Here is a 25824-nt window from a genome sequence, read left to right as displayed (position 1 = left end):
GCTTTTGGTCAATATGCTAACCTTAAAAGGTCAAAGTGGGAAAATGTACCCCCACTACGGGTAGTAGTGGGGTAGTAGTAGACAAATTAGCAATTAGAGGAGGCAATAACAATTACCATTCCTTTAGGGAAAGGGGAAGGAAAATCATTTATTAAGAGGAAAGAAATTGAAAAATGGCAAAAAAGGTGGAATGAAGATAAAAAAGGAAGAAGGTTATATAAAGTACAAAAGTCAGTATTAAATAGAAATATTTATGAGAGAAACCAAAGGGAAGAAATAATAATGATCAGATTAAGAGTAGGTCATATTTATTTAAATGACAATTTATACTTAATAGGGAGGAAAAATGATAAATGTGAAGGATGTGGAGAGATAGAAAATGTACAACACGTATTGATGAACTTTAAAACATCTGGACCTGAAAGGAAGAAATTGAAAACAGTTGAAAGGACAGGCCAAGAATGGAGTCTTAAAGGATTATTGGGAAATAAAGGAAATATAAAAGATATTTATAGATTAAGGAAAGCATTATTTATTTATCTTCAGAATAAAAAATAAAAAAATTGAATTTAATAGATGTAAAACAATGTTGCTACACACTCAGGAACAGTAGATGGCGGTATGCCCGCCCCTTCCCTAGAGCCCGGTGGGAGCTAAAACATTTTGAATGGAAATCAGTGGGGAGAAATTAATAAACTTTTGGTCCCAGTCGCTCTCTGTCACTGATTCCAGATATGCTGGTTGTGTATTCAAATTGTTTTTTTTTTTTTTTAGTTCCTCTTTTGTCAAAATCTGGTCAAAACCCATCAATGAGATCGCACCAAACAGGAAGTTAAATGCACAAAGGATCAGGTAGATTTCCAAATAAAACACATCCGATCTTAACCCATGATCCTTTTTTAAACTAGTTTAATTAGTTTCTCCCGTATGCCACGACGTAATACATTGATCTGAAAATCAACCTCAGACGCAACGCACGCAGTGGCGAGGGTTTGATCCGTCAGATGGAGTTAAATCACAAAGAATTCAATGTTGAATCGGGGCGGCAGCTAAATGCTAGGCGATGGGTAGCAGCCAAAACGTTGCAATTTCACATAATCCTGACGAGATCCGAAAAACGTAGCAAAAACTAGCAAGCGGGTGATTATGTATGTTCACTAAGTAAATATTATGTAAATAAACCCTACACTTCTCGCTATAAATGTAATCAAAACCCATTTAAATGCAGAAACTGATTGAAATTATTGATTTTCCCACTAAAAGTTAGAGAAATCTCAGCCATGTTTATACCAAAATGTTACAGTTTCACATTATCTTGAAAAATCTTTGCAAGAAACGAACAAGCAAGTGAATATGTACATTCCCTGAGTAAATATTCTGGCAACAAACTATATATTTCTCACTAGAAATGTAATCAAAACTCATTTTAATGCAAAAACAAACTCAAGTCATTAATCTTTCCACAAAAAAATGAGCGAATGTCGGCCATATATATATTTTTTTTCTTCTCCCAGCTGGAATCTTAAAAGTCACGTGACTAGGACGTAAAGCAATAGAAAGCGTATAGGCAGAAGAAATGTAACAGTACCACAAAAAAATGGCCATTAATGTACCTCCACTACGTTTTGCAGTGTGGACCAACGTAGTGGGGGTACATTTTCCCATGAGACTGGGTTGTCTTAGTCAAACCTTAGATTGTTGGTAGACTTACTGACACCCTTTCATCCCTCTGATGTTTTTCTTTACTTTAGGGCCTAAATACATTTCTGACCTGCTAGTACACTATGACCCCCCAGACCTCTAAGGTCATCTGGGACAGGTCTACTTTCTGTTCCTAGGGTCAGAAATAAGTACCTCCACTACGTTTTGCAGTGTGGACCAACGTAGTGGGGGTACATTTTCCCATGAGACTGGGTTGAATGTAAACACCGTTTCACTGATCAAAAGGGAACAACAGCGCTTGTACTTGTTGGGGAGGATGAGGAGAGCCCACCTGCCCCCACCCTTCCTCACCACCTTCTACAGAAGCACCATAGAGAGCATTCTGACCAGCTGTCTCACTGTGTGGTGTGGGGGCTGCAGCGCCTCAGACTGAAAGAAGGTAAGAAGAATAGTAAGAACAGAACAGAAGATCATCGGGGCACCTCTTTCCTCCATTAAAGACATTTCATCCCAGCGCTGCGAGTCCCGAGCCCGTAACATCATAAATGACCCCTCACACCCCCACCATGGAATGTTCTCCCTGCTGTCCTCTGGTAGGAGACTTTGAAGAATCTGATGCAGGTCCAGCAGATTCAAGAACAGTTTCTTCCCCACGGCCATTATACTGCTGAATTTTATGTAAAATGGGTTATACATATATATATATAAAAAGAATGGGAATTAAATGAATGTTAAATGTTAGAACTGTAACTATACAGTCATATGTTTACATTACTGTTTTTCCATCACAATGTTTTTTTTATCACTGCTGCTTACCTTATCAAGGCTGCACTTAAAAAAAATGAAATAGTCTAGAGAGCTGTTCTCAACAAAATTTAGTTTTGTTTCCACTTGTCTATGCAAAATAAAAAAAAGGAAATCTGTCTAAGTCTAAGTACTTTAGGCAGACGAATAGATAGATAGATGTTTTTAAGATCCTGTTTTCTGTTGACATACAGTCTACTCTAGTACTTCAAAATAAAAAAAAAACCTTGTCCCATTCGTTGGTCCGTCATTTACTATTAGGCATTTAAGTAAACTTGTTTTTTTAAGCACTCAACAATAGCTTTTCACTTATGTCATAATCAATAATAAACTTAGAGTACAACATATGCAGATACATGTCCTATTAATGAGTCAAGTCCTGCTTATTGTCATGATGGGCTAAGGACTTGACCCATACACAGAACACTACTGGAGACTGAGTAAAAGTTTGAACAAAGTTTATTGAGAAACACACACAGAGAATGTAATGACTGGTTCAGGTGCTGGTCCGGGACTGGTTTCAAACTCCTTTCTGGAGAGATGAGAGTTTGATTAGCTTTGCAGTTTGATTGTATGATGAGAGAGTTGAATCTTTTAATGTACCTGAAGAGGTTCTAACATATCCTATGAGAGGGGGAACCGGTTGGCTCCAGAGACAGTTAAAGAGGCAGAGAGTTAAGCAGCAGCAGCGTCTAGCTTCGAGCTGGAGAGTTTTCAGACTTGAGTATGTTTCCAAGCTCTTCCTCTGAGAACTGATTAAGGAATCCAGATTGAGATCTTCAGGTTTGGCTTACTTGGCAGGCAGGCAGGTCCTCAGATTAAGCTCATCCAGAGCTTCAGACGTCGGTGGGTTTTCCTGTGATCAAAGAAGACAGAGACAAGAAAAGCTTGTTTCTCTCTAGAGTCTACAAGATTTCCTAAATTCTTAGAGGCTCAGGTTCGCTAACCAAACTTGGTCAACACTGCAGCGTCGAAGGAAGGTCTGACTGCTGCTTATGAAGGGTGGTCTTCTGATGAGCTGATGATCCTCAGGTGTGGTGAGGACTCCAGCTCAGGAAGCCCACAGAGCTCTCTGCTGGAGACAGGTGGCAGATCCCAACAGTACCCCCCTCTCAAAGACCGCCTCTTGGCGGTCCAGAAGACGTGGACGGGAGGGACCTCTCATAGTCCTCGATGAGGGATGGATCGAGGATGTAAGAACCAGGAACCCAGGTGCGGTCCTCCGGACCGTAGCCCTCCCAGTCGACGAGGTACTGCTAACCGCGACCTCGCCGACGGGAGTCCACGATCCGGCGGACTGTGTAGGCCGGATGGCCGTCAATGTCCAGGGTGGGTGGAGGGGAGTTGGATGGCGGGTGGACTGGTGATGACAGGTTTAATTTGAGAGACGTGGAAGGTGGGGTGGATACGCAGGGATGATGACAGGTGTAGGCGGACAGCGGATGGATTGATTATTTGAGCATTCTTGAATGGGCCGATGAACCTTGGAGAGAGTTTTCTGGACATGGACTTTAGTGGAATATCTCTGGTGGATAACCATACCTCTTGCTCAAGGGTATAGTTAGGAGCAGGGCGACGCCTAGAGTAAGCAAAGCTTTTGTTATTGGCAGAAGAACGGTTGAGGGCGGAGATGGTTTCGTTCCAGGTTCGGTGACAGTGGCGGATGTGGTGGTGAACGGACCTGACTGCACTGAAAAAAAATAGAGGTTGACAGAACTTACATTTTCTAGGCAACGTGATGCATTTGGTTTTTTGAGTTTTCTTTACTTAAATTCACTGTGGTTGAGTTTACAAAGATTTTTGAGTTCTGCCAACTTAGGTTTTTGGAGTGTTACATAGAAATTTTGAGTTCTACCAACTTAGGTTTTTGAGTTTCACCTTTAAGTTCTGAGTTCTATCAACTTTGTTTTATGAGTTTGACATATAGATTTTGAGTTCTACAAACTCAGATTTTGTAGTGTTATCTGCAAGTTGAGTTCTATCAACTCAGTTTTTTTAGTCCTACCAATCGTCTTCACTACCAATCATTCAACACACAAAAAATTATGTTAATACAACATTTTTATTGCTTCAAGCCAAACATTGCATCAATAGATACAGTATAAAACCATGTTCAACAACATAATCTTAACTGCACAGATCAAAGTAACCTGACACTGGACCAGAATGTTCTAGATTCGTAAGAGTGATGATGAGGGAAAAAACAGTAAGACACCATTTTAGTAAGAGGAAAACACACAGGTAATTTTTTGTGAAGTAAGTGTATTAACATATATGAAAAAATAACAGTTTTACAAATTTGGACGGCCTTCAGTTTGTTTTTTTCAATTGTAGTCTCTTTAAATTGGGTGCACCCTTTTAAAAAAAATAAAATGAAATAAAATGTCTTGTTTCCCAACGGAAAAAGAAAAAGGTTTTCCCTTTTTATCTCTGAGTTTTTCTTTTTAGTCCTACCACTCCGACAGGACGATGAATGCAAAAAAAGAAAGTCCTCTTCAGTCCAAATCCTTCTCTTCAGTCCAAATCCAGATGTTCACACGGTTGGCTCGCCATCTCCATTTAAGGAGAGAATCCAGAATCCAGGGTATCCAAAAAACCCAGCCTGCATAGCACAACAGGGCTTAGTTAAATCCATTCACTTCTTGTTCTTAACTGTACAGTTTATATCTCTCCAAGTATGATAAATTTCAGTGTGTAATGTAACTTTTCTAACTCATTACGAATTAACTGCTGCATTACAGGGTTATGTCACTGTTTTTCTTGTAAAGCAAATAAAATCATGAAAGCAAAAAATCCACATGTAAATAATGTAAATAACAGTAAATACCCACATCAGATTAAGAAAGTAAAATAATGTAGTCTTGTAATATTCTGTGCCTGAGTGCAACAACACTGCACTACATAAAACAATTTAGAAATTTAATAAGTTATTACACTCAACTTAATGTCTCTTTTCATTTGTACAATGAAAATATCAGGCACACTCTTTTCTCTATGCATAAACACTCACCCGCACATGCGCGGCACAAACACGCACGCGCACACGCGCATTATAAACGCGCACGTGCGCTGCTTTTCCTTTCATCAGAACGTGAAAAACATGTGAACTCATGCTTCAACTCGGTGGCAATACACCACAAGGGAATGCTAACTCACGGAGCTAACCGCTAACTGTCTGTACTTTGCAGCACTCACCGGGAAAACTGGTAAGGTCCCAGGGTCATTCCTCCGTGGTTCTCCAGATGCATAAAATCACAATGTCCGCCAATCTTCTCAAACACGAGGGAAAAAGGCTGTGCCCTTGAAGAAAGGGATAGGAAACCCCGTACCGTAGTGGGCGTGTCCATGAACATAAGCAGTGCGCATGCCCATGAGTTTACAGTTGAGGGAACTCAAAAAATCTTGTATAGGCGATTTAAAACTCCTTGTTAAACCAACTTCTGAGAATTTGAGTTGGGCAAACGTGTATTTATTTGTTAGATGTCAAATTTATATTTCTGAGTCGGATTACAATACAATTGTGTGTTAGAACAACAATTGCCATTTACTTTTTTAACAGTGTGATATCTCCCTCTCATCTGCAGGAAAGAGTGGGGGTTGGTAACCCAGAGACACCTGGAAAGGGGACAGACCGGTTGCAGCTGATTTTTGAGTATTATGAGCATATTCGATCCAAGACGGAAACTGACTCCAGTCAGTAGGATTATTTGAGGTTCAACAGCGGAGAGTGGACTCGAGTTGCTGGTTCATCCTCTCTGTCTGCCCATTGGTTTGAGGATGATAACCTGAAGTGAGGGAGACCTTGCAATTGAGAGCTGTACAGAAAGATTTCCAGACCTGAGAGATGAACTGGGGGCCACGATCAGAGAGAATTTCCTGGGGTATGCCATGGAGCCGGAAGACATGTTTAATTAGTAGCTCGGCGGTCTGGAATGGTGTAGGTAGCTTCCTGAGGGGAATCAGATGGCAGGCTTTGGAAAAGCGGTCAACAATGGTGAGAATGGTGGACATACCTCGGGATATGGGAAGACCGGTAACAAAATCCACAGCTATGTGGGACCATGGACGGGTTGGAACAGGTAGAGGATTTGTTTCTGGCGCAGATGGGACAGGCCAGTACGTACTCCTTCACGTCCTTATGAAGGGACGGCCACCAAAAACGACGTGTGATCAGAGCAATAGTTCTGCTTACACCAGGATGAGCTGAGAATTTGGATGTGGGCATCCACTGGATGAGGCGGGATCTCACTGAGGAAGGAAAATATGTCTTATTTGGAGGACCGTTACCTGGGTCAGGTTCAGAGACCAGGGCTAGGTTGATGAGATCGGTGATTTCCCAGGAGACGGCTCCAACAGTACACGAAGAGGGAAGAACAGGCTCAGGTGTTTCAGGTCGATCAGAGGAGTACAGACGAGAGAGAGAATCAGGTTTAACGTTCTTGGAACCGGGTCTGTAAGAGATGATTAGGTTGAAACGGGAGAAAAACAGAGACCATCTGGAGTGACGAGGATTGGATCTTTTGGCTGATTGGAGATATGCCAGGTTCTTGTGATCAGTCCAAACTAATACTGGATGCTCGGCACCTTCGAGCCAGTGTCTCCATTCCTCCAAAGTGAGTTTAATGGCCAGGAGTTCTCTGTCTCCGACATCATAATTTTGCTCAGCCGGGGAGAGCCTACGTGAAAAAAAGGCACATGGGTGAGTCTTTTGATCAGAATCAGATTGTTGAGAAAGAAATGCTCCAACACCGGAGTCAGATGCATCCACCTCTAGAATGAACTGCTTAGAAGGATCAGGCTGGACCAGGATGGGTGCACTGGAAAAAAGAGTCTTAAGTTTCTTAAAGGCTGTGTCCGCCTCAGGTGTCCATAGGAGAGTCTTCTTTACCGAAGTCAGGGCTGTGAGAGGTAGAGCAGTTTGGCTATAATTTCTAATGAATCGTCTATAGAAATTAGCAAACCCCAGGAACCTTTGAAGTTGCTTACGGTTCTCTGGAGTAGGCCAATCCAGAACAGCCTTTATTTTTTCTTCAGATGGCTTCACCTGCCCGTCTTCAAGCACAAACCCAAGAAATGTAACAGATGGTTGGTGAAATTCACATTTCTCAGCCTTAACGAAGAGCTTGTTTTCGAGCAGCCTCTGAAGAACCAGGCGGACGTGTTTCTTGTGATCTGAGAGGTTCCTGGAATAGATCAGAATGTCATCAATGTAAACGAAAACAAAAACTTTTAGAAAATCTCTGAGGACGTCGTTGACTAGGGCTTGGAAAAAGGCAGGAGTGTTTGTAAGACCAAAAGGCATGACCAAATACTCAAACTGGCCAATGGGGGTCTTAAAGGCTGTCTTCCATTCATCTCCTTCTCTTATCCTAAGGAGATGATAGGCGTTTCTTAAATCAAGCTTGGTGAAGACCGTAGCTCCTTGAACTGGTTCTAAGGCTGATGCCAATAGTGGAAGTGGGTATTTATTTTTGACGGTTATCTGATTCAGACCCCTGTAGTCAATACAGGGTTGAAGGGAACCGTCTTTCTTTCCCACGAAAAAGAAACCAGCACCGAGAGGAGATGAAGATGGTCTGATAATACCAGCAGCTAGAGACTCATTTATGTATTTCTCCATCGTTTCACGTTCAGGCTTGGAGATGTTAAATAATCTACTGCTGGGAAGAGGAGCTCCTGGTAATAAACCTATGGCACAGTCATATGGTCTGTGGGGTGGAAGAGACGTCGCACTGACCTTACTGACAACTGGTGCCAGATCATGATACTCGGAAGGAACAGAAGAAAGGTCAGGAGAGTCCATCTCCCCCATACCTCTAGGGGACTGAATAGCAGGAGCTGCAGAACGAAGTAATGACTTGTGACAGGAAGTGGACCAAGACTCAATATGGCGTTCAACCCAGTTAATGTGGGGATTGTGACGTTCCAACCACTCAAATCCGAGCACCAGGGAGGAACACGCTGAAGGAAAAACAAAAAAAGTTAGAGTCTCACAATGGTTTCCAGAGATGAGAAGTTCTAATGGCTGGGTCTGATGAGTGACTTGGTGTAATCTTTTTCCATCAATAGCAGCAACTCTGAGGGGTCTTTCCAAAGGAACAGTTTCAATCCTCAGTTGCTGGACCAGATTCGAATCTATGAGGTTCTTCTCACACCCAGAATCAATGAAGGCTGATAATGTTAGAGTCTGGTTGGAAACAAACAGGGTTGCAGGTAACAGTAAATAAGGAGATTTATCAGTCTTAAGATGGTCCGTCAGACTCCTCACATCCTCTGACGGACCCTGGCTTTTGATTTAGCCGGGCAGGAAGCAATAAAGTGTCCAGGCTCACCACAGTACAGACAAAGATTCCCCTTGAATCTCAGTTGTCTCTCTTCAGGTGACAGTCTTGTATGCCCAATCTGCATGGGTTCAAACTCCGCTCCTTCTGCAGCTGAGGAGGAAAATTGAGTGATTTGAGCAGAAGCTGGGGGTGACTGATTCTTAATCCTTGGTCTGGAACTGGACTCTGGGGATCTAACAGAAACATGAGTGTGATTAGTTGTAGGAGCGGAAGCAGACATTCCTAGGTTCCTTAGCCTAGAATTGTTTCTAATTCGGAGTCTGTTATCCAATCTTATGGTTAACCGAATAAGATTTTCCAAACTAGTTGGCTCGTCAATTGTGGCTAGTTCATCCTTGATGTTATCGTTAAGAACCTGGAAAAAAGCACTTTTAAGTGCGCCTTCGTTCCAACCGGAAGCGGCGGCTTTAACCCGGAAGTCGATGGAGAACTCTGCCACTGTCAGATTACCTTGCTTAAGACTAAGCAAAGCTCGAGAATCAATGGTTTGATCAGAATCCTGGTTAAAAACTTGAGAAAATTCAGTCAAAAATTCAGAAAAGGTGCATGAAAAACTGTTTTCAGATGAAAACCTGGCCTCTGCCCATTCAAGAGCTCGGCCAGAGAGTTGAGAGAGAATAAAAGAAATCTTCTTTTTGTCATTAGGAAAACTAGCAGGTGAATTCTCAAACAGTAAACGACACTGGAACAAGAATCCCTTACATTTAGACTGTATAGCTGAAAATCTTTCAGGTAGACTCGGACGGAGTTCAGGAAATGACGTCATCGTCTCTGACCTTTGAGACGGACGTTGTTCGGAAACAGGAAGCACTGCTGGTGTGGTGTTAGCGGTTCTCACATAGCTAGCGTATCTTTGTAAAGTCTGATTCTGATGTTCAACATAAGCATTCAACTCACGAAGGGTTTGAGCTTGTCCTTGGATTTGGGCATCCTGTTCCTCAAGTCGCCTTCGGAGGTGCTCTGCTGTGTTTTGTGTTTGGCCGCAGTGTTCTGTCATGATGGGCTAAGGACTTGACCCATACGCAGAACACTACTGAAGACTGAGTAAAAGTTTGAACAAAGTTTATTGAGAAACACACACAGAGAATGTAATGACTGGTTCAGGTGCTGGTCCGGGACTGGTTTTAAACTCCTTTCTGGAGAGATGAGTTTGATTAGCTTTGCAGTTTGATTGTATGATGAGAGAGTTGAATCTTTTAATGTACCTGAAGAGGTTCTGACAGATCCTATGAGAGGGGGAACTGGTTGGGTCCAGAGACAGTTAAAGAGGGAGAGAGTTAAGCAGCAGCAGCGTCTAGCTTCGAGCTGGAGAGTTTTCAGACTTGAGTATGTTTCCAAGCTCTTCCTCTGAGAGCTGATGAAGGAATCCAGATTGAGATCTTCAGGTTTGGCTTACTTGGGAGGCACGCAGGTTCTCAGATTAAGCTCATCTAGAGCTTCAGATGTCGGTGGGTTTTCCTGTGATCAAAGAAGATACAGTAGAGGCAGATTAGAAAAGCTTGTTTCTCTCTAGAGTCTACAAGACTTCCTAAATTCTTAGAGGCTCAGGTTCGCTAACCAAACTTGGTCAACACTGCGGCGTCCAAGGAAGGTCTGACTGCTGCTTATGAAGGGTGGTCTTCTGATGAGCTGATGATCCTCAGGTGTGGTGAGGACTCCAGCTCAGGAAGCCCACAGCGCTCTCTGCTGGAGACAGGTGGCAGATCTCCAGATCTCAACACTTATATACCAACCATCATGTGGACATGGGATCAACAACCTTTTCATATGAATGTCTATTGTAAAATCACTGATAAAAAAAAGTGAGTAAAGTAAGTTTGTAGAGATTAATTTTCTAAGAAGAAGTTAATATGTGGCTGACAATCCACAGCAGAGCAACAGATAATGAATACTAAAAGGCAGACCTGATTAACCACATTAAAACAGCATTTATTCAAGTTGTATTTGATCACAAGAGGCTAGGAAAAACTAACAAAATGCTTAAGTACCATGTTGAAGAATAATAAATTAAAATTGCTTGCTCTATTCTCCAGGACAATAAGTGGCAGTGTTCAACGTGAGTTGACATTTTTCCTACAATCAGATGCATGTGACTTACTGGTTTAACCAGAATGACAAAACAAGTCAGATGTACGCTGACTCTGCTGGGAAAGGATGGTGCTTTATACCTTCTTTTATAATTCTTACTTGGATTAGATGTTGTCAGGTAGGATGTCTGTTTTATGTAAACCTTATTCATTTTGCTTGTTTACTCTATTTATTCATATTAGGCTACTCTACTTAAGTTAGTAAGCAGAAAACTGCTCTTGTTGACAAAAAACAAGATCTTAAAAAACATCATCTGTCTGTCCGTCTGTCCGTCTGTCCGTCTGTCCGTCTGTCTGTCTGTCTGTCTGTCTATTTATTAATTCTGAAGCCTAATTGTACTGAAAAGACCGGAGTCCCTTGCTTGAAGCTGTATGTTGATGATGACTAAGCTGTCTGAAAGTCAACCAGTTGATTTTAAAAGCATCTCATCTGAAAGTAAAATGTAAGTCATAGTAGAAGTCACTGTTTTTTATCAAAATGTAACATGTGAATAATGTTAAATTATATCCTTTTAAAGCCAAATGGACCAGCATAAAATCATTTTATTATTGTATAATCTCCAGTCTGACAGTAAAATGTAAGATTTTACTTGCGGTCCTTCAAACATTTTTATTATATTTTTGAAATTAGATTAAATCAAAAGTATACATATTAAAGTTAAATTTGAGGTACAATTTGTCCAGAAGCCAAATGAAGCAGCAGAAACCAGAGACCCCACCAAGACCAAAATTTGAACCAATTGAATTCAACACAAGATGACCCTCTTAAAATACCTGAGACTAAATTAAATCAAGTAGTTGACTGGTAATTTATATAGTCAATTTTGAATTGTGCAATTAGTATTGGGTAAATATATATATATATTTTTAAATATCTAACTGCTTAATATCCTAGTTTTTTATGTCAACAAGAAAAGGATAAATATAAACAACTCCTTCCTTCCTTCCTTCCTTCCTTCCTTCCTTCCTTCCTTCCTTCCTTCCTTCCTTCCTTCCTTCCTTCCTTCCTTCCTTCCTTCCTTCCTTCCTTCCTTCCTTCCTTCCTTCCTTCCTTCCTTCCTAATTTCCTTCCTTCCTTCCTTCCTTCCTTCCTAATTTCCTTCCTTCCTTCCTTCCTTCCTTCCTTCCTTCCTTCCTTCCTTCCTTCTACCCAATGAAACAGGAAAGACCAGAGTCACCTGCTTCAAGCTGTGTATCCATAAAGTCTAAAGTCTAAAGAGTCTAAAAGTGAAACACTTGAATTCAACAGCATCTCACACCAAATTGAAATGTAAGCTGTGACAATTCTCACTGTCTGTTAAGAAAACTTTACAAGTGCCTAATGTTAAGTTATGTGTCGTTAAAGCAGAATGGACCAACAGAGACAAGAATCATTTTATCGCTTCTCAGATGATGATAAAATGTAAAACTATAAATGTTTCTAACATTTTAAATATATTTTTTTAAATGAGATCAAATCAAAACTAAAACTTTAAAGCTACCTTTGATGTACACTCTGTCTTGAAGCGAAATGAAGCAGGAAAGGCCAGATTCTCATCTACCAAGATGTTTGTCCACAAGACTCTCCAAATATCAGCCATTGGATTTTAAGGATGGAGGACCCTCTGAAAATAAATTGTGAGACAATCATTTTCTATGATAGCGAATAATAAGTTATAACATTTTCAGATCAAATTGTTAATTAAGTATATGTATGTCTATATGTTTTAAAGCCAAATGGATAAGAAGAGACTAGAACCATCTCAACCACTGTCGGTGTCCATGACTACAGAACAATCAGAAGATGAACCAGATGAAATCGAGGAAAAATGCCCTTCTGTTCATGAAATGTATGTCTCTATGCAATCCTGTTATGTTAATGCTGTGTGTTGATACCCCAGATCCCATATGTTTTTGGAATATAAAAATCTTAGACATAAATCTTTAATTTGTTTAAGCAGCAGAAAAACTTCGAGACAGTGAACTCCTGTAAGGAAAAACAGATTTATTTGTCACACATCTAAGTAACAGGACAATTCAAAGTGCTGTACATATAAAGAACATAAAAAAAGAAAAACACAGAAAAAAGGTTCACTGCAGTAAAGCAATAAGACCAACAGAATTTGAACAACAAAACTTGAACTTTATTGAGGTTTAAAAATGTTAATGATAAATGAATGGGTATAAACTCTTACAACACTACAAATCCTGATATGCACAATATAATTGTTACCAAAGCTTTGATGAACATTTTTGCAGATGTTGAAAAACAGCATTGTTACATTTCTGACATTTGTTGTTAATAGTAAAATGAAAGTGGTCAAGTTTGTTATTTTGATCCGATGAATTACTAAAGTTAGTTAAAGCTACAGTGTGTAATTTTCAGCGACATCTAGCGGTCAGACTACAGACCGCAGCAACATGAACATCTCCCCCCCACCGCTTCTCCCCCCAGAACAGTACCGTCTCAGTTAATCTCTCTCAACTTGCCGTAGTTATTTTTGAGCGTCATGGGAGATCTCGCAATCGCTAGTTTGTTGCCTCTGCGCTTGCCGTAGCGCAAAGATGTCAGCCTCCATGGCTGCGAGACCCGCTCCTATGTAATTATAAATAACGAATTCTAAGGCAACGCAAATATTATGGTTAAAAGGCTGAGCTCATAGGTGATGATAAATAACATAGTTATGTATAATATATTAAATTTCTGACTTTATATGCCTGTAATTATTACACACTGTAGCTTTAAATTGAATAGTTATGCAGGGTGGAAATCCTTTCAAAATAAAGATCTAATGACATGACAACAGAAATATATATTTCTTTGAATATAATTGGAGTGGTAAAAATGTTGACAATAATCAGAGGTGGCTTTACTTTGTGTTTTTTTCTCTCACAGTCTGAGTCGGATGCGGCCTCTCTCTGACAAAAGACCATCGAGGAGGTCTAGTGGCCATGAGAAAAAAGGCCAACTGGATTCAGTTTTCAAGGTATGGCATACAACTTTTTTTCTATTATCTTTTTGGTGTAGGTTCGTTGAAGTTCGCATTAAGTTTAGAACACATTTTCTACAAAGAAGACAATTCAAACTTTGATTGTATTGTATTTATGTTTCCATACAGACATCATTTTGTTAGAATATTTATAATATTTAAGACTTGTTTTGCTTCACCTGCCTAAAGTCCCAAGTTTTCAAAACCTGTTTGTTCACATTTTTGAAATTACTGTCAGATTATTAGTTTAATTATACGGACAAACACCTCGTTTCCAATTTCTTTTTGTGTGAGTCATTTGAAAGAGCAGATCTGTTATTTATTAGTGTTCATCTTCTGAAGCCCATGGGTGGCAGTATCAGTTGTAGTTTCATGTTTAATTTATTGCTGCAGGATAGATGTATGGTGACTGGTTTTCCAAATATAAAAGATAATTTCGATGTCTTGTTGTAAAAAGGGTTTCATATGAAATTTGTGTTTCTCCAGGTGCTTGAGGACGACATCATGCATTTTGTAACAAGTGAACTTAGAAAAAGGAAGAACATGTTGAGCCCAGAAGGCTCAGGGAGGTATAGTGAGATTAAAGATGAAACAACTGAGGAGGAAATGCATAGAAAGAGCAACAGAGATGCATTCCTGAAAATTACAATCAACTTCTTGAGGAGAAGGAATGAGGAGCGGCTCGCTGAATCTTTGTTGAATAGTAAGAGATTATTAGATTTTCTATTAATGTAGTACATGCAAAAGTGATTTGATTTCAAATTTTAAATATTAAAAAAATATATCATAAACTAAAAAAAGCATTACGTTTATTTCATATATTTACCTACAATCCACAATAACCTATTGTTTTTTTTTTTTTATTAGAAACTCAAACAGCTGTTTACCAGTTTAAATTGAAGTCCCACTTGGCTAAAAAGAGTCGGCAATTTTTCGAGGGTAAGGTCCAGAGAGGAAACCCGAAAAGTATAAGTCAAATCTACACTCAGCTCTATGTGGCACCTGATAAGAAAGAAGTCAAGGATGAAGATGACGTCCAAAAAATTGAGTCAACGTCTTTGGTACCAGGTGGTTCTGAAACCACCATCAGCTGTGAGGACATTTTTAAACCTGAGAGAGATGAGAAAATTAGAACGCTGGTGACCAAGGGTGTTTCTGGCATTGGGAAGACAGTGTTGACACAGAAGTACACTTTGGACTGGGCTGAAGGCAAAGCCAACCCTAACATACAGTTTATCTTCCCATACACATGCAGGGAGCTCAATTTGCTAAAATCTAAAAGCATCAGCTTAATTGGACTTATTCATCAATTCTTCCCTGAAACAAAGGAAGCAGAAATCAGTTGTTTTGAGAAATTCCAGGTTCTGTTTATTTTTGATGGTCTGGATGAGCTTCAACCACCTCTCACCTTCAGCAACACTCAGATTCTAACAGATGTAAGTGAAACTGCATCGATGCATGTGGTGCTGGCAAATCTAATCAGGGGAAAACTTCTTCCCTCAGCTCTTATATGGATAACCACACGACCGGCAGCAGCCAATCAGATCCCTTTCCAGTATGTTGACAGCATGACAGAGGTCAGAGGGTTCACAGACTTACAAAAGGAAGAATACTTCAGAAAAAAATACCCAGACAGGGAACGGGCCAACACCGTCATCTCCCATATTTTGACATCAAGAAGTCTCCAAGTACAGGTGCTGGTCATAAAATTAGAATATCATGAAAAAGTAGATTGATTTCAGTAATTCCATTTAAAAAGTGAAACTTGTATATTATATTCATACATTACATACAAACTCATATATTTCAGATGTTTATTTTGTTTAATTTTGATGATTACAAATGACAACAAATGAAAATCTCAAATTCATCATATCAGAAAATTAGAATATTGTGAAAAGGTTCAAAATTGATGGCCCCTGGTGCCACACTCTAATCAGCTAATTAACTCAAACCACCTGCAAAAGCCTTTAAATGGTCTTTCAGTCTAGTTCTATAGGCTACACAATCATGGGGAAGACTGCTGACTTGACAGTTGTCCAAAAGACGACCATCGACACCTTGCACAAGGAGGGCAAGACACAAAAGGTCATCGCTAAAGAGGCTGGCTGTTCACAGAGCTCAGTGTCCAAGCACATTAATAGAGAGGCGAAGGGAAGGAAAAGATGTGGTCGAAAAAAGTGTACAAGCAAGAGAGATAACCGCACCCTGGAGAGGATTGTGAAACAAAACCCATTCAAAAATGTGGGGGAGATTCACAAAGAGTGGACTGCAGCTGGAGTGAGTGCTTCAAGAACCACCACACACAGACGTATGAAAGACATGGGTTTCTGCTGTCGCATTCCTTGTGTCAAGCCACTCTTGAACCACAGACAGCGTCAGAAGCGTCTTGCCTGGGCTAAAGAGAAACAGGACTGGACTGCTGGTGAGTGGTCCAAAGTCATGTTCTCTGATGAAAGTAAATTTTGCATTTCCTTTGGAAATCAAGGTCCCAGAGTCTGGAGCAAAAGAAGAGAGGCACTTCATCCACGTTGCTTGAAGTCCAGTGTAAAGTTTCCACAGTCAGTGATGGTTTGGGGTGCCATGTCATCTGCTGGTGTTGGTCCATTGTGTTTTCTGAGGTCCAGGGTCAACGCAGCCACATACCAGGAAGTTTTAGAGCACTTCATGCTTCCTGCAGCTGACCAACTTTTTGGAGATGCAGATTTCATTTTCCAACAGGACTTGGCACCTGCACACAGTGCCAAAGCTACCAGTACCTGGTTGAAGGACCATGGTATCCCTGTTCTTAATTGGCCAGCAAACTCTCCTGACCTTAACCCCATAGAAAATCTATGGGGTATTGTGAAGAAGAAGATGCAAGACACCAGACCCAACAATTCAGAAGAGCTAAAAGCCACTATTAGAGCAACCTGGGCTATCATAACACCTGAGCAGTGCCACAGACTGATCGACTCCATGCCACGCCGCATTGCTGCAGTAATACAGGCCAAAGGAGGCCCAACTAAATACTGAGTGCTGTACATGCTCATACTTTTCATGTTCATACTTTTCAGTTGGCCAACATTTCTATAAATCCTTTGTTTTTATTGGTCTTCAGTAATATTCTAATTTTCTGATATGATGAATTTGAGATTTTCATTTGTTGTCATTTGTAATCATCAAAATTAAACAAAATAAACATCTGAAATATATGAGTTTGTATGTAATGTATGAATATAATATACAAGTTTCACTTTTTAAATGGAATTACTGAAATCAATCTACTTTTTCATGATATTCTAATTTTATGACCAGCACCTGTAATGTGTCGCATCCCTGTTTTCTGTTGGATCACTGCTACAGTTCTGGATGAGGTCATGAAAGATAAAGGGAAAACAGAGCCACCCAAGACCCTAACTCAGTTGTATATTCACTTCCTGGTCGTACAGATCAATCGTGACAATGCCAAGTATCACAACAAAATGTTGACTGAGCTCATCTGGAATTCAGAGAGCGAGAAGATCTTAATTGCTTTTGGAAAATTAGCTTTTGAGCAGCTGGAGAGGGGAAACCTGATCTTCTATGAAGAGGACCTAAAGGAGTATGACATAGACATAGACACTGCATCGGCCTACAAAGGAGTGTTTACAGAGAGCTTCAAAAAAGGGAGCGTACTGAACCAAAAAATTATGTTTGGTTTTGTGCATCAGAGCATTCAAGTGTTTCTGGCTGCACTTCATGTCTTCTTAGAGTTCATTAAGACCAGTGAGAATCTGTTGAGAAGAAGTCACAAGCCTTTACAGCGAGAAAACAAATTCAAACAGTTTTACCTGAGTGCAATGGACAAGGCTTTGGTGAGTCCAAATGGACAATGGGACATGTTTACCCGCTTTCTTTTAGGACTCTCACTGAAAAACAACCAAAACCACCTACAAGGCCTAATTAAAAATACAACGCAGTTACCAGATGTTCAACAAATGCTTGTCCAAAACATCAAACAGAAAATTAGAGTTTGTCCTTCATCTGAGGAAAGCATTAGAATGTTTGACTGGCTAAATGAACTGAATGAACATTCTCTAGAAGAGGAGATGACACTGTACCTGATGGAAAAAAAGGGTTGGGCAAAGAAGCTCACTTCTTCTCAGTGGTCAGCATTGGCCTATGTCTTGATGTATTCACAAAGAAATGATGATATTTTCAACTTCAAGAAGTTCTCTGATTCAAAGGAGGCACTCATATGGCTTCAGCCGAAGATGAAAGCAACAAAGAAGTCTCTGTATGTATTAAAATAATCTAAGAAAATGTTATTGTGTATTTTAAAGGGGAAAGAGTAATTAAATATTGTTGTGGGAAAATTTATATCTTTCTCTCATTATATATTAATATTCATATTTACTCACTATAAAAGTTTTCACTCAGTCTGTTTCTCTCTCAAGGCCACACCATTCCCTGCAGAATGGTGTTTGTAGACCAGACATAGCTTCTTCCCATAACAATCCAGATTCTTTCTCAAGATTTATTCATAACATGTTACTGTTAAGCAAAGTGTGTGTAATTTGTTATGACTCTGACTGCTTTCGATTGTTGTAACTAGGGGGGAACGAACCCTGCCCAGATCAGAACAGAGCAGAATGCTGTGCCATGATGACTGTTCTCTCTTTGCAAAGATATTAATAAATGTGCCGACTGAGTGAAATCCATCGATCTCCGTTTATTTAACTAGGATGAATAGTTGAATACTTTTTTCCCACGACAATATCCATCTGCAATTTGTGTTTTAGGCTCTGTAGTTGTAAACTGTCACAGAGAAGTTGTATACCCCTTGCATCAATGTTGGCCGCTGACACATCGTGTCTCAGAGAGCTGGACCTGAGTGACAATGACCTGCGTGATGATGGAGTAGAAATCCTCTCTCAAGGACTTATGAATAAAAAGTGTAGATTGGAGGTTCTTAGGTCAGTATTTAAAAACTAAAACAAAATAAACATTCCTACTAAAAACTATAAATACATTTGTTATTGTGTTTGTATTCCCAATGACAATATTTGGATCAGCACTGAAAAAGAGTACATTTGATAGCCATGTTATAACAATATGGCCGTATAATTATTTACAGCTTGTCAGGCTGCTTGGTGTCAGAGAGAGGCTGTGCTTCTCTGGCTTCAGCTCTGACCTGCAACCCTTCTCATCTGAGAGAGCTTGATCTGAGCTTTAACCATCCAGGAGAATCAGAGCTGAGAAAGATTTCTGCTGGCATGAAAGACCAAGGCTGGAGGCTACAGACTCTAAAGTATTTTTAGTTTTCTTAAAAAGAATAAATATTTTTCATATTTCTTTATGTAACTGGTCATAGTACACATATTTTCTGTAAATATTTATGACATATTATTCTATCTTCTTTCACAGAACAGATCATTCAATTCAATTCAATTCAGTTTATTTATATAGCGCCAAATTCACAACACATGTCATCTCAAGGCACTTTACAGTTCAACCAGATCATACAGTCAAATTGATACAAAGTTTTCTATCTAAGGAAAACCAGTTGATTGCATTGACTCATTGACTCAAATACAATCCCCCACACTAAGCATGCTTGTAGCGACAGTGGAGAGGAAAAACTCCCTTTTAACAGGAAGAAACCTCCAGCAGAACCAGGCTCAGTGTGAGCGGCCATCTGCCGAGGCCGACTGGGGTTCAAGGAGACAGAAGCAGAGATACAAAAAGCAGCTGTAAAAGGCGGCCCCGTCCAGGAAACACACAGCCAGGCAGACGAGCTCCAAGGCAGCTCCCATGCCAGAGGACGAAGAGAGCACATCCACTCAGTCACGGTCAGAGAAACAGGACCACACTGGAAAACAGGCCGATCTCCAACATCTATTAACAAGGGTGTTGATAGAAGCAGCACAGCTGATGTTTTTTCCAGGATGACGTCACAGCCAAACAGGAACAGACGAGGCAAAGCTACTCTGAGGAAAAGCAGAGAGAGCAGAAGGTTAGAGATTGAACTAACAGATTCTGCAGAATAGGAGAACAGAGAGAGAATGAAGCAGAATGATGAAATGGGGGTCCCTATGTCCTCCAAAAGTCTAAGCCTATAGCAGCATAACTATAGAGATAGCTCAGGATAACCTGAGCCACCCTAACTATAAGCTTTATCAAAAATGAAAGTTTTAAGCCTAGCCTTAAAAGTAGACAGGGTGTCTGCATCACGGACTAAAACTGGTAGTTGGTTCCACAGGAGAGGAGCCTGATAACTAAAAGATCTGCCTCCCATTCTACTTTTAGAAATTCTAGGAACCACTAGTAAACCTGCAGATTGAGAGCGAAGTGCTCTGTTAGGAACATAAGGAACAATCAGATCTCTGATATAAGATGGAGCTTGGCCATTTAAGGCTTTATATGTGAGAAGGAGGATTTTAAATTCTATTCTTGATTTAACAGGAAGCCAATGAAGAGAAGCCAGGATAGGAGAGATATGATCTCTCTTTTTCATTTTCATTAGAACTCTGGCTGCAGCATTTTGGATCAGCTGAAGGCTTTTAACTACAGTTTGTGGACTTCCTGATAGTAAAGAATTACAATAGTCCAGCCTTGAAGTAACAAATGCATGGACTAGTTTCTCAGCATCACCCCTGGACAGGATATTTCTCATTTTTGCAATGTTCCTCAGATGAAAGAAGGAAATTCTAGAAACCTCTTTGATATGGGATTTAAATGACAGGTCCTGATCAAAAATAACACCAAGATTTTTTACTTTATTATCTGAAATCAGTTTAATCCCATCCAAATGAAGTGACTGGCTAATCAGTTTCTTTTTCAGAGACTCTGGTCCAAAGACTATAACTTCTGTTTTGTCTGCATTCAGAAGCAGAAAATTAAGAGTCATCCAGGTTTTTATGTCTTCAAGACATGCCTGTAATCTATGTAATGGGTTAGCTTCATCTGGATTTATAGACAGATATAGCTGGGTATCATCAGCATAACAGTGGAAATTAATCCCATGCTGTCTAATAATTCTACCAATTGGGAGCATGTATAAAGTAAAGAGAATTGGTCCTAGCACTGATCCCTGTGGTACTCCACAGGTAACCTTTGAGCGTGTTGAAGATCTATCATTAACATGAACAAACTGAATTCGATCAGATAGATAAGATTTAAACCAGTCTAGTGCTGTTCCTTTAATTCCAACAAAATATTCAAGTCTTTCTAAAAGAATATTATGGTCAACTGTATCAAATGCAGCACTAAGATCCAACAGGACGAGCACAGATACAAGTCCATTATCTGAGGCCATGAGAATATCATTAGTGACTTTCACCAGAGCTGTTTCAGTGCTATGATGAGCTCTAAAGCCAGACTGAAACTCTTCAAAAAGTTCATTATGGTGGAAGTGATCGCAAACTTGTTTGGCAACTACTTTCTCAAGAATTTTGGATAAGAAAGGAAGATTGGATATAGGTCTATAATTGACCAAGTCATCTGGGTCAAGAGACGGTTTCTTAAGCAGAGGTTTAATTACAGCAATCTTAAAAGCTTTAGGTACATATCCCTGTAACAGAGATAGATTAATCACATCTAAAATGGAGGAGGAGATCAAAGGGAATACCTCCTTAAATAACCTGGTTGGAACTGGATCTAACATACAAGTTGAAGGCTTAGATGAAGACAATAATTTTGCTAATTCAGAGAGTTCAACTGGATCAAAGCAGTCTAAACCCGGTTCAGATTCCATGACTACCTCAGGTACAATCGCGGATAGAGGAGTGCTTATGATCTTATTTTTAATAAGATCAATCTTATTTATAAAGAATCCCATAAAATCATTGCTGCTAAGAGCAGGTGGAATGGACGGTTCAACAGAGCTATGGCTCTGGGTGAGTTTGGCAACTGTATTAAAAAGAAATCTAGGATTATTCTTATTCTCCTCTATTAATGAGGAGAAGTATGCTGCTCTTGCTTTACAAAGGGTCCTCTTATACAGCAGTAAACCATTTTTCCAGACTAGGAAGGACTCTCGCAGGCCTGTGGAGCGATATTTTCTCTCCAGTTTCCTAGCATTTTGCTTCAAAGTACGCAGCTCTGCATTAAACCAAGGAGCAAGCTTTCTATTTTTAACGGTTTTCATTTTCAAAGGAGCTGCGTTGTCTAAGGCAATACGCAGAGAACTAGCAACCCCCTCAACAAAATCATCAACCTGTGAAGGGGAATAAGCTAAGCTTTTGCACTCTGCAGCACTGCTCAGTGACACAGAGCAGAGAGAAAGTGAAGCAGATTCTTTAAAATTTATAACTGCACTATCTGATAAAGATCTACTAAAATTGAACCTTCTTTTGGGGGAAGAGAACTCTGTTAAAGTAATCCTGAAGGTTATTAGAAAGTGGTCAGAGAGGACAGGGTTGTGAGGAAATACTGTTATTTCTTCACATTCTATGCCGTATGTCAGCACAAGATCCAAAGTATGAAGATGAGAATGCGTGGGACTATTCACATTTTGAACAAAGCCAATAGTGTCTAAGATAGCATTAAAGGCTGCTCTTAAGCTATCGCCTTCAATGTCAGCATGGATGTTAAAATCTCCCACTATGATGACCCTGTCAGTATTTAATACCAAATCAGAAAGGAACTCTGAAAACTCATCTAAAAATTCAGAGTAAGGACCTGGTGGACGATACAAAGTTACAAAAAGTTCATTGTGAAAAGCTGCGCCTGAATCCATCACCCCAACGGTGTAAGTTCAATATTTTTAGTTATAAGCGTATTATTTTATATTCAATTTCATTTTACGTCATTTTGACGTAACACAGGCCAACTAACTTATCAAGACAGACATTTTTTTTTAAACAAAATACCTTTATCTGCTCTGTGTGTTTTGTGAAACGACCAAGGTGGCAGGAATGATTACTAATGTGATCTGATTACTGTCATTAACCCAACTTGGTAAGTGAGGTAGTCCCAGCTCTCTCTTGGCTGTGTGATGCTGCAATTGCAGAAATGCAGCCAGCTGGCTAAGGATTAAATGTGTAGCACATTTGGGGGAGTGGCGACCTAGTGGTTAGGGTATAGAGCTCGGAATCCTGAGGTTCTGAGTTCAAGCCCCACCGCCACATACTGCCACTCTGGGTCTAAAACCCTTAACCCCAGACTGCTCACCAGGCGTCGCACGATGGCAGCCCAGTGCATCCCCAAGGGTGTGGGTTAAATTCAATGTATTTATTTCACACATATAATCTCTAAGACAAACCAGATCACTGGAGTTAAGCCATCTGTGTTTTTTTAGCAGTTATACTTTGTGAGAGACTGTATAGCAAACCCATCTTCAGGGCAAGCAACAGTTGACACAAAGTATTGGGTTGTTGATTTTAGGATTTTATTATACATAGATGGCCAATTGTTGCATTGTTGAGAATCACTTCACTTCACACTTCACTCCAGCTGAACCAGGCTCGATGTGAGCATTTATCTCCCACAACGAAATAAGAAATGTTAAAACTAAATGTAGTGGAATTCTGCTGTTTGTTACAGAGAGAACCTGCTGTAAGTTACAGCAATGACGATGGCGAGAGGTTCCGAGTTCAAATCCCAGAAAAGACCCCCTTTGTCACTCCCCACTTATAGGAACTGACAAAAATGGGAGACAGACGAGCGGATTCAAACAAACAATTTATTTTCTCCCAATTATGGCATCGAAGAGCTGCTCAGCCAGTCAAAGAGAAGTGTAGATTAATGCTGCCTGTTCCGGTCTCGTCTGGAGGCCAAAGCAAGCAGAGCCAGTGACTGACTGGATGCCAGTATTTAACAGCCACCAGGTGCCTTCAATTAGCAGCCCCTCTACCTTCTTCCTGAAAAGAACAAAAATCAAACAGTGAAATGGCAACACCTACTGGACAGTAGGGGATCATCACACTTAGTTGAATGTTTAAACCTGAAGGGAGAAACAGTCAAGCACACGTTCAGTTGGCCAGGTGTAGTATCACTAAATTGATAAAGAGAGAACTTAAGATACTGTCCAAAATAAATAAAAATGATACCTAAAGGCAGAGATAGGGAGTAGTAAAGAAAAACACCAGAGGGATGAAAGGGTGTCTGTAAGTCTACCAACAATCTAAGGTTTGACTAAGATTGGGGAGTGTTGTCCTGATGGTTAGATCAGTGCGCTTTTGCTCTGAGAAGGTTGCAAGTACCCGGGTCGATCCCAACAGCCTGCACTCTAGGTCTCTAAGCAAGACCCTTAACCCCAGACTGCTCCCTGGGCACCGCACAATGGCAACCCACTGCTTCCCATAGGGATGGGTCAAATGCAGAGGTAAATTCCTCCAGTGTGAGATTAATAAAGTTCAATTATTTATTAGATTGCCTTACAAATGACCGTGGATAAATTTGCCTGTTTCACTGTTTTACTTTAAGTCCTTTTGTAATTTCTTACTATATATGGCTCATTTTATTTTTTAGTTCGTAACAGTCACTGGGCAGTTACTCTAATCTCATCAACAGATTGAATCAATTGTATGGCAATATTTTAAATCCATTAAAGAATAAATCAATATGTTATAAACTATTTTGTAGTCTAAATAATGCCAAGGTTAGAATAACAACAAAAATTTATATTTCAGAGATTATGTAGTGACTCTTGTCTATTTTCTATTATCAGTTTTCCTTGAGCAAAAATTGGATCCCAACACAGCAAACAAAAATCTCCTACTGAGTGAAGACAACAAACAGGCAGAGATGGTAGAAGAGAAGCAGCCCTATGCTGATCATCCAGAGAGGTTTGACACCTGGAAACATGTGCTGTGCAGAGATGGTCTGACTGGTTGCTGCTACTGGGAGGTCCTGGGATGGTGCTCTCAATAAAAAAGATCCACCTTCATACCTTTCAGACCACATTCAATGAACCACTTTATGCTGCATTCGGGTTTGGATCAAAACAAGAGTGTAAGAATGAGTCCGGTTCAGTTTCTCTGATGCAGGTTGAATAATAAGGTTTGATTCTTTGGAGAAAAAAGTTTCCCAAACTGAGCACAGCATTCCTTATATCAATGTATGTAGGCCTACATGCATCCTTATTGGGAGGTAAAAGATATATATTCTGATTATGTAAATAGTCAAATTGTGGACAAATGAAAATTATCCTGCATCTACGAATAATTCATACTTTCAGCTTTGCTTAGCTTGCACTGTTAGAGAAAACTGAAGTAGCAAAGGAGATCCATAAACAGACAAAAAAATTCTAAGGGCAGAAAGGGTCATTTTCTGGAGATATAATGTTTTTAGGGCTGCCTCTGAGGCAACAGACATGATCACTCTTCTACTATCCTGCTATATTTTTTCATTCTATTGCTGCCACTAATGTATTTAAGTCTTGGAAAGAGATAAAAAATTTTTTACAAACTTTTATTAAGTATAATCCTCTGAAATGCTGAGAATCATCCTATCTCAATCAAACACAAGCAATAGTTTTGAATCTATTAGAAGTAAATTTAAAAAATGAGCATATGGAATAATTTCAATGAATTAGAAAGTATCTTTTATCTGAATCGACACATTAATGTTATATTTTTAGACAGTTACTTTGCACGCTATGAAGGCAATAACGATGTCTGGAGCAGACCCTAGATTTAGACTCTAATAGAACTGTTTTTATCTTTGAAGCAGGTACTGCATAATGGCAGAAAAGTACCAACTTATGTCTGTTTATAATTTATCGTAATCATAGATGCCATTTTTTTCTCTTTAACACATTAGTTTACATTTTAACGAACAAAAAAGCATGTAGTGGGTAATCTTGCTTGATTGTTTGTATGTTTGAAATTAATATAAAAGTTTTATTTATCTCAGAGTTGAGATAGTTTTGTCTGACTGTTATGACTTAAGTTTATTTAATGAGATTACTGTACCTGTTCATAATGTAATGTAATTCACAATTCCCAGTTCTCTAAATGCTTCCTATTGTGACTTCATTTGTAAATGTGTGCT

At 39.7% G+C, this 25824-nt stretch overlaps 1 protein-coding gene and 1 long non-coding RNA gene across 2 annotated transcripts in view; both read left to right on the top strand.

The window, feature by feature from the left end:
* Positions 1-24702, top strand: part of LOC119775646 (NLR family CARD domain-containing protein 3-like) — a 60486-nt gene extending 35784 nt beyond the window's left edge. The window contains exon 11 of the mRNA XM_038273735.1: positions 24500-24702. Coding sequence (XP_038129663.1) covers positions 24500-24702 — 203 coding nt within the window. The remainder of the gene's footprint in view (positions 1-24499) is intronic.
* LOC119799410 lies at positions 12066-12720 on the top strand. Its single transcript, XR_005282849.1, has 4 exons — positions 12066-12167; positions 12246-12299; positions 12404-12514; positions 12610-12720. It is a non-coding gene; the product is annotated as an uncharacterized LOC119799410 (long non-coding RNA).
* Positions 24703-25824: the final 1122 nt, after the last annotated feature.

The sequence above is a fragment of the Cyprinodon tularosa genome, unplaced genomic scaffold, assembly GCF_016077235.1.
Source record: "Cyprinodon tularosa strain WSP-4 unplaced genomic scaffold, ASM1607723v1 ctg100, whole genome shotgun sequence".
In the NCBI taxonomy this organism is placed as follows: domain Eukaryota; kingdom Metazoa; phylum Chordata; class Actinopteri; order Cyprinodontiformes; family Cyprinodontidae; genus Cyprinodon; species Cyprinodon tularosa.
This window is presented reverse-complemented; position numbering and strand designations above follow the sequence as displayed.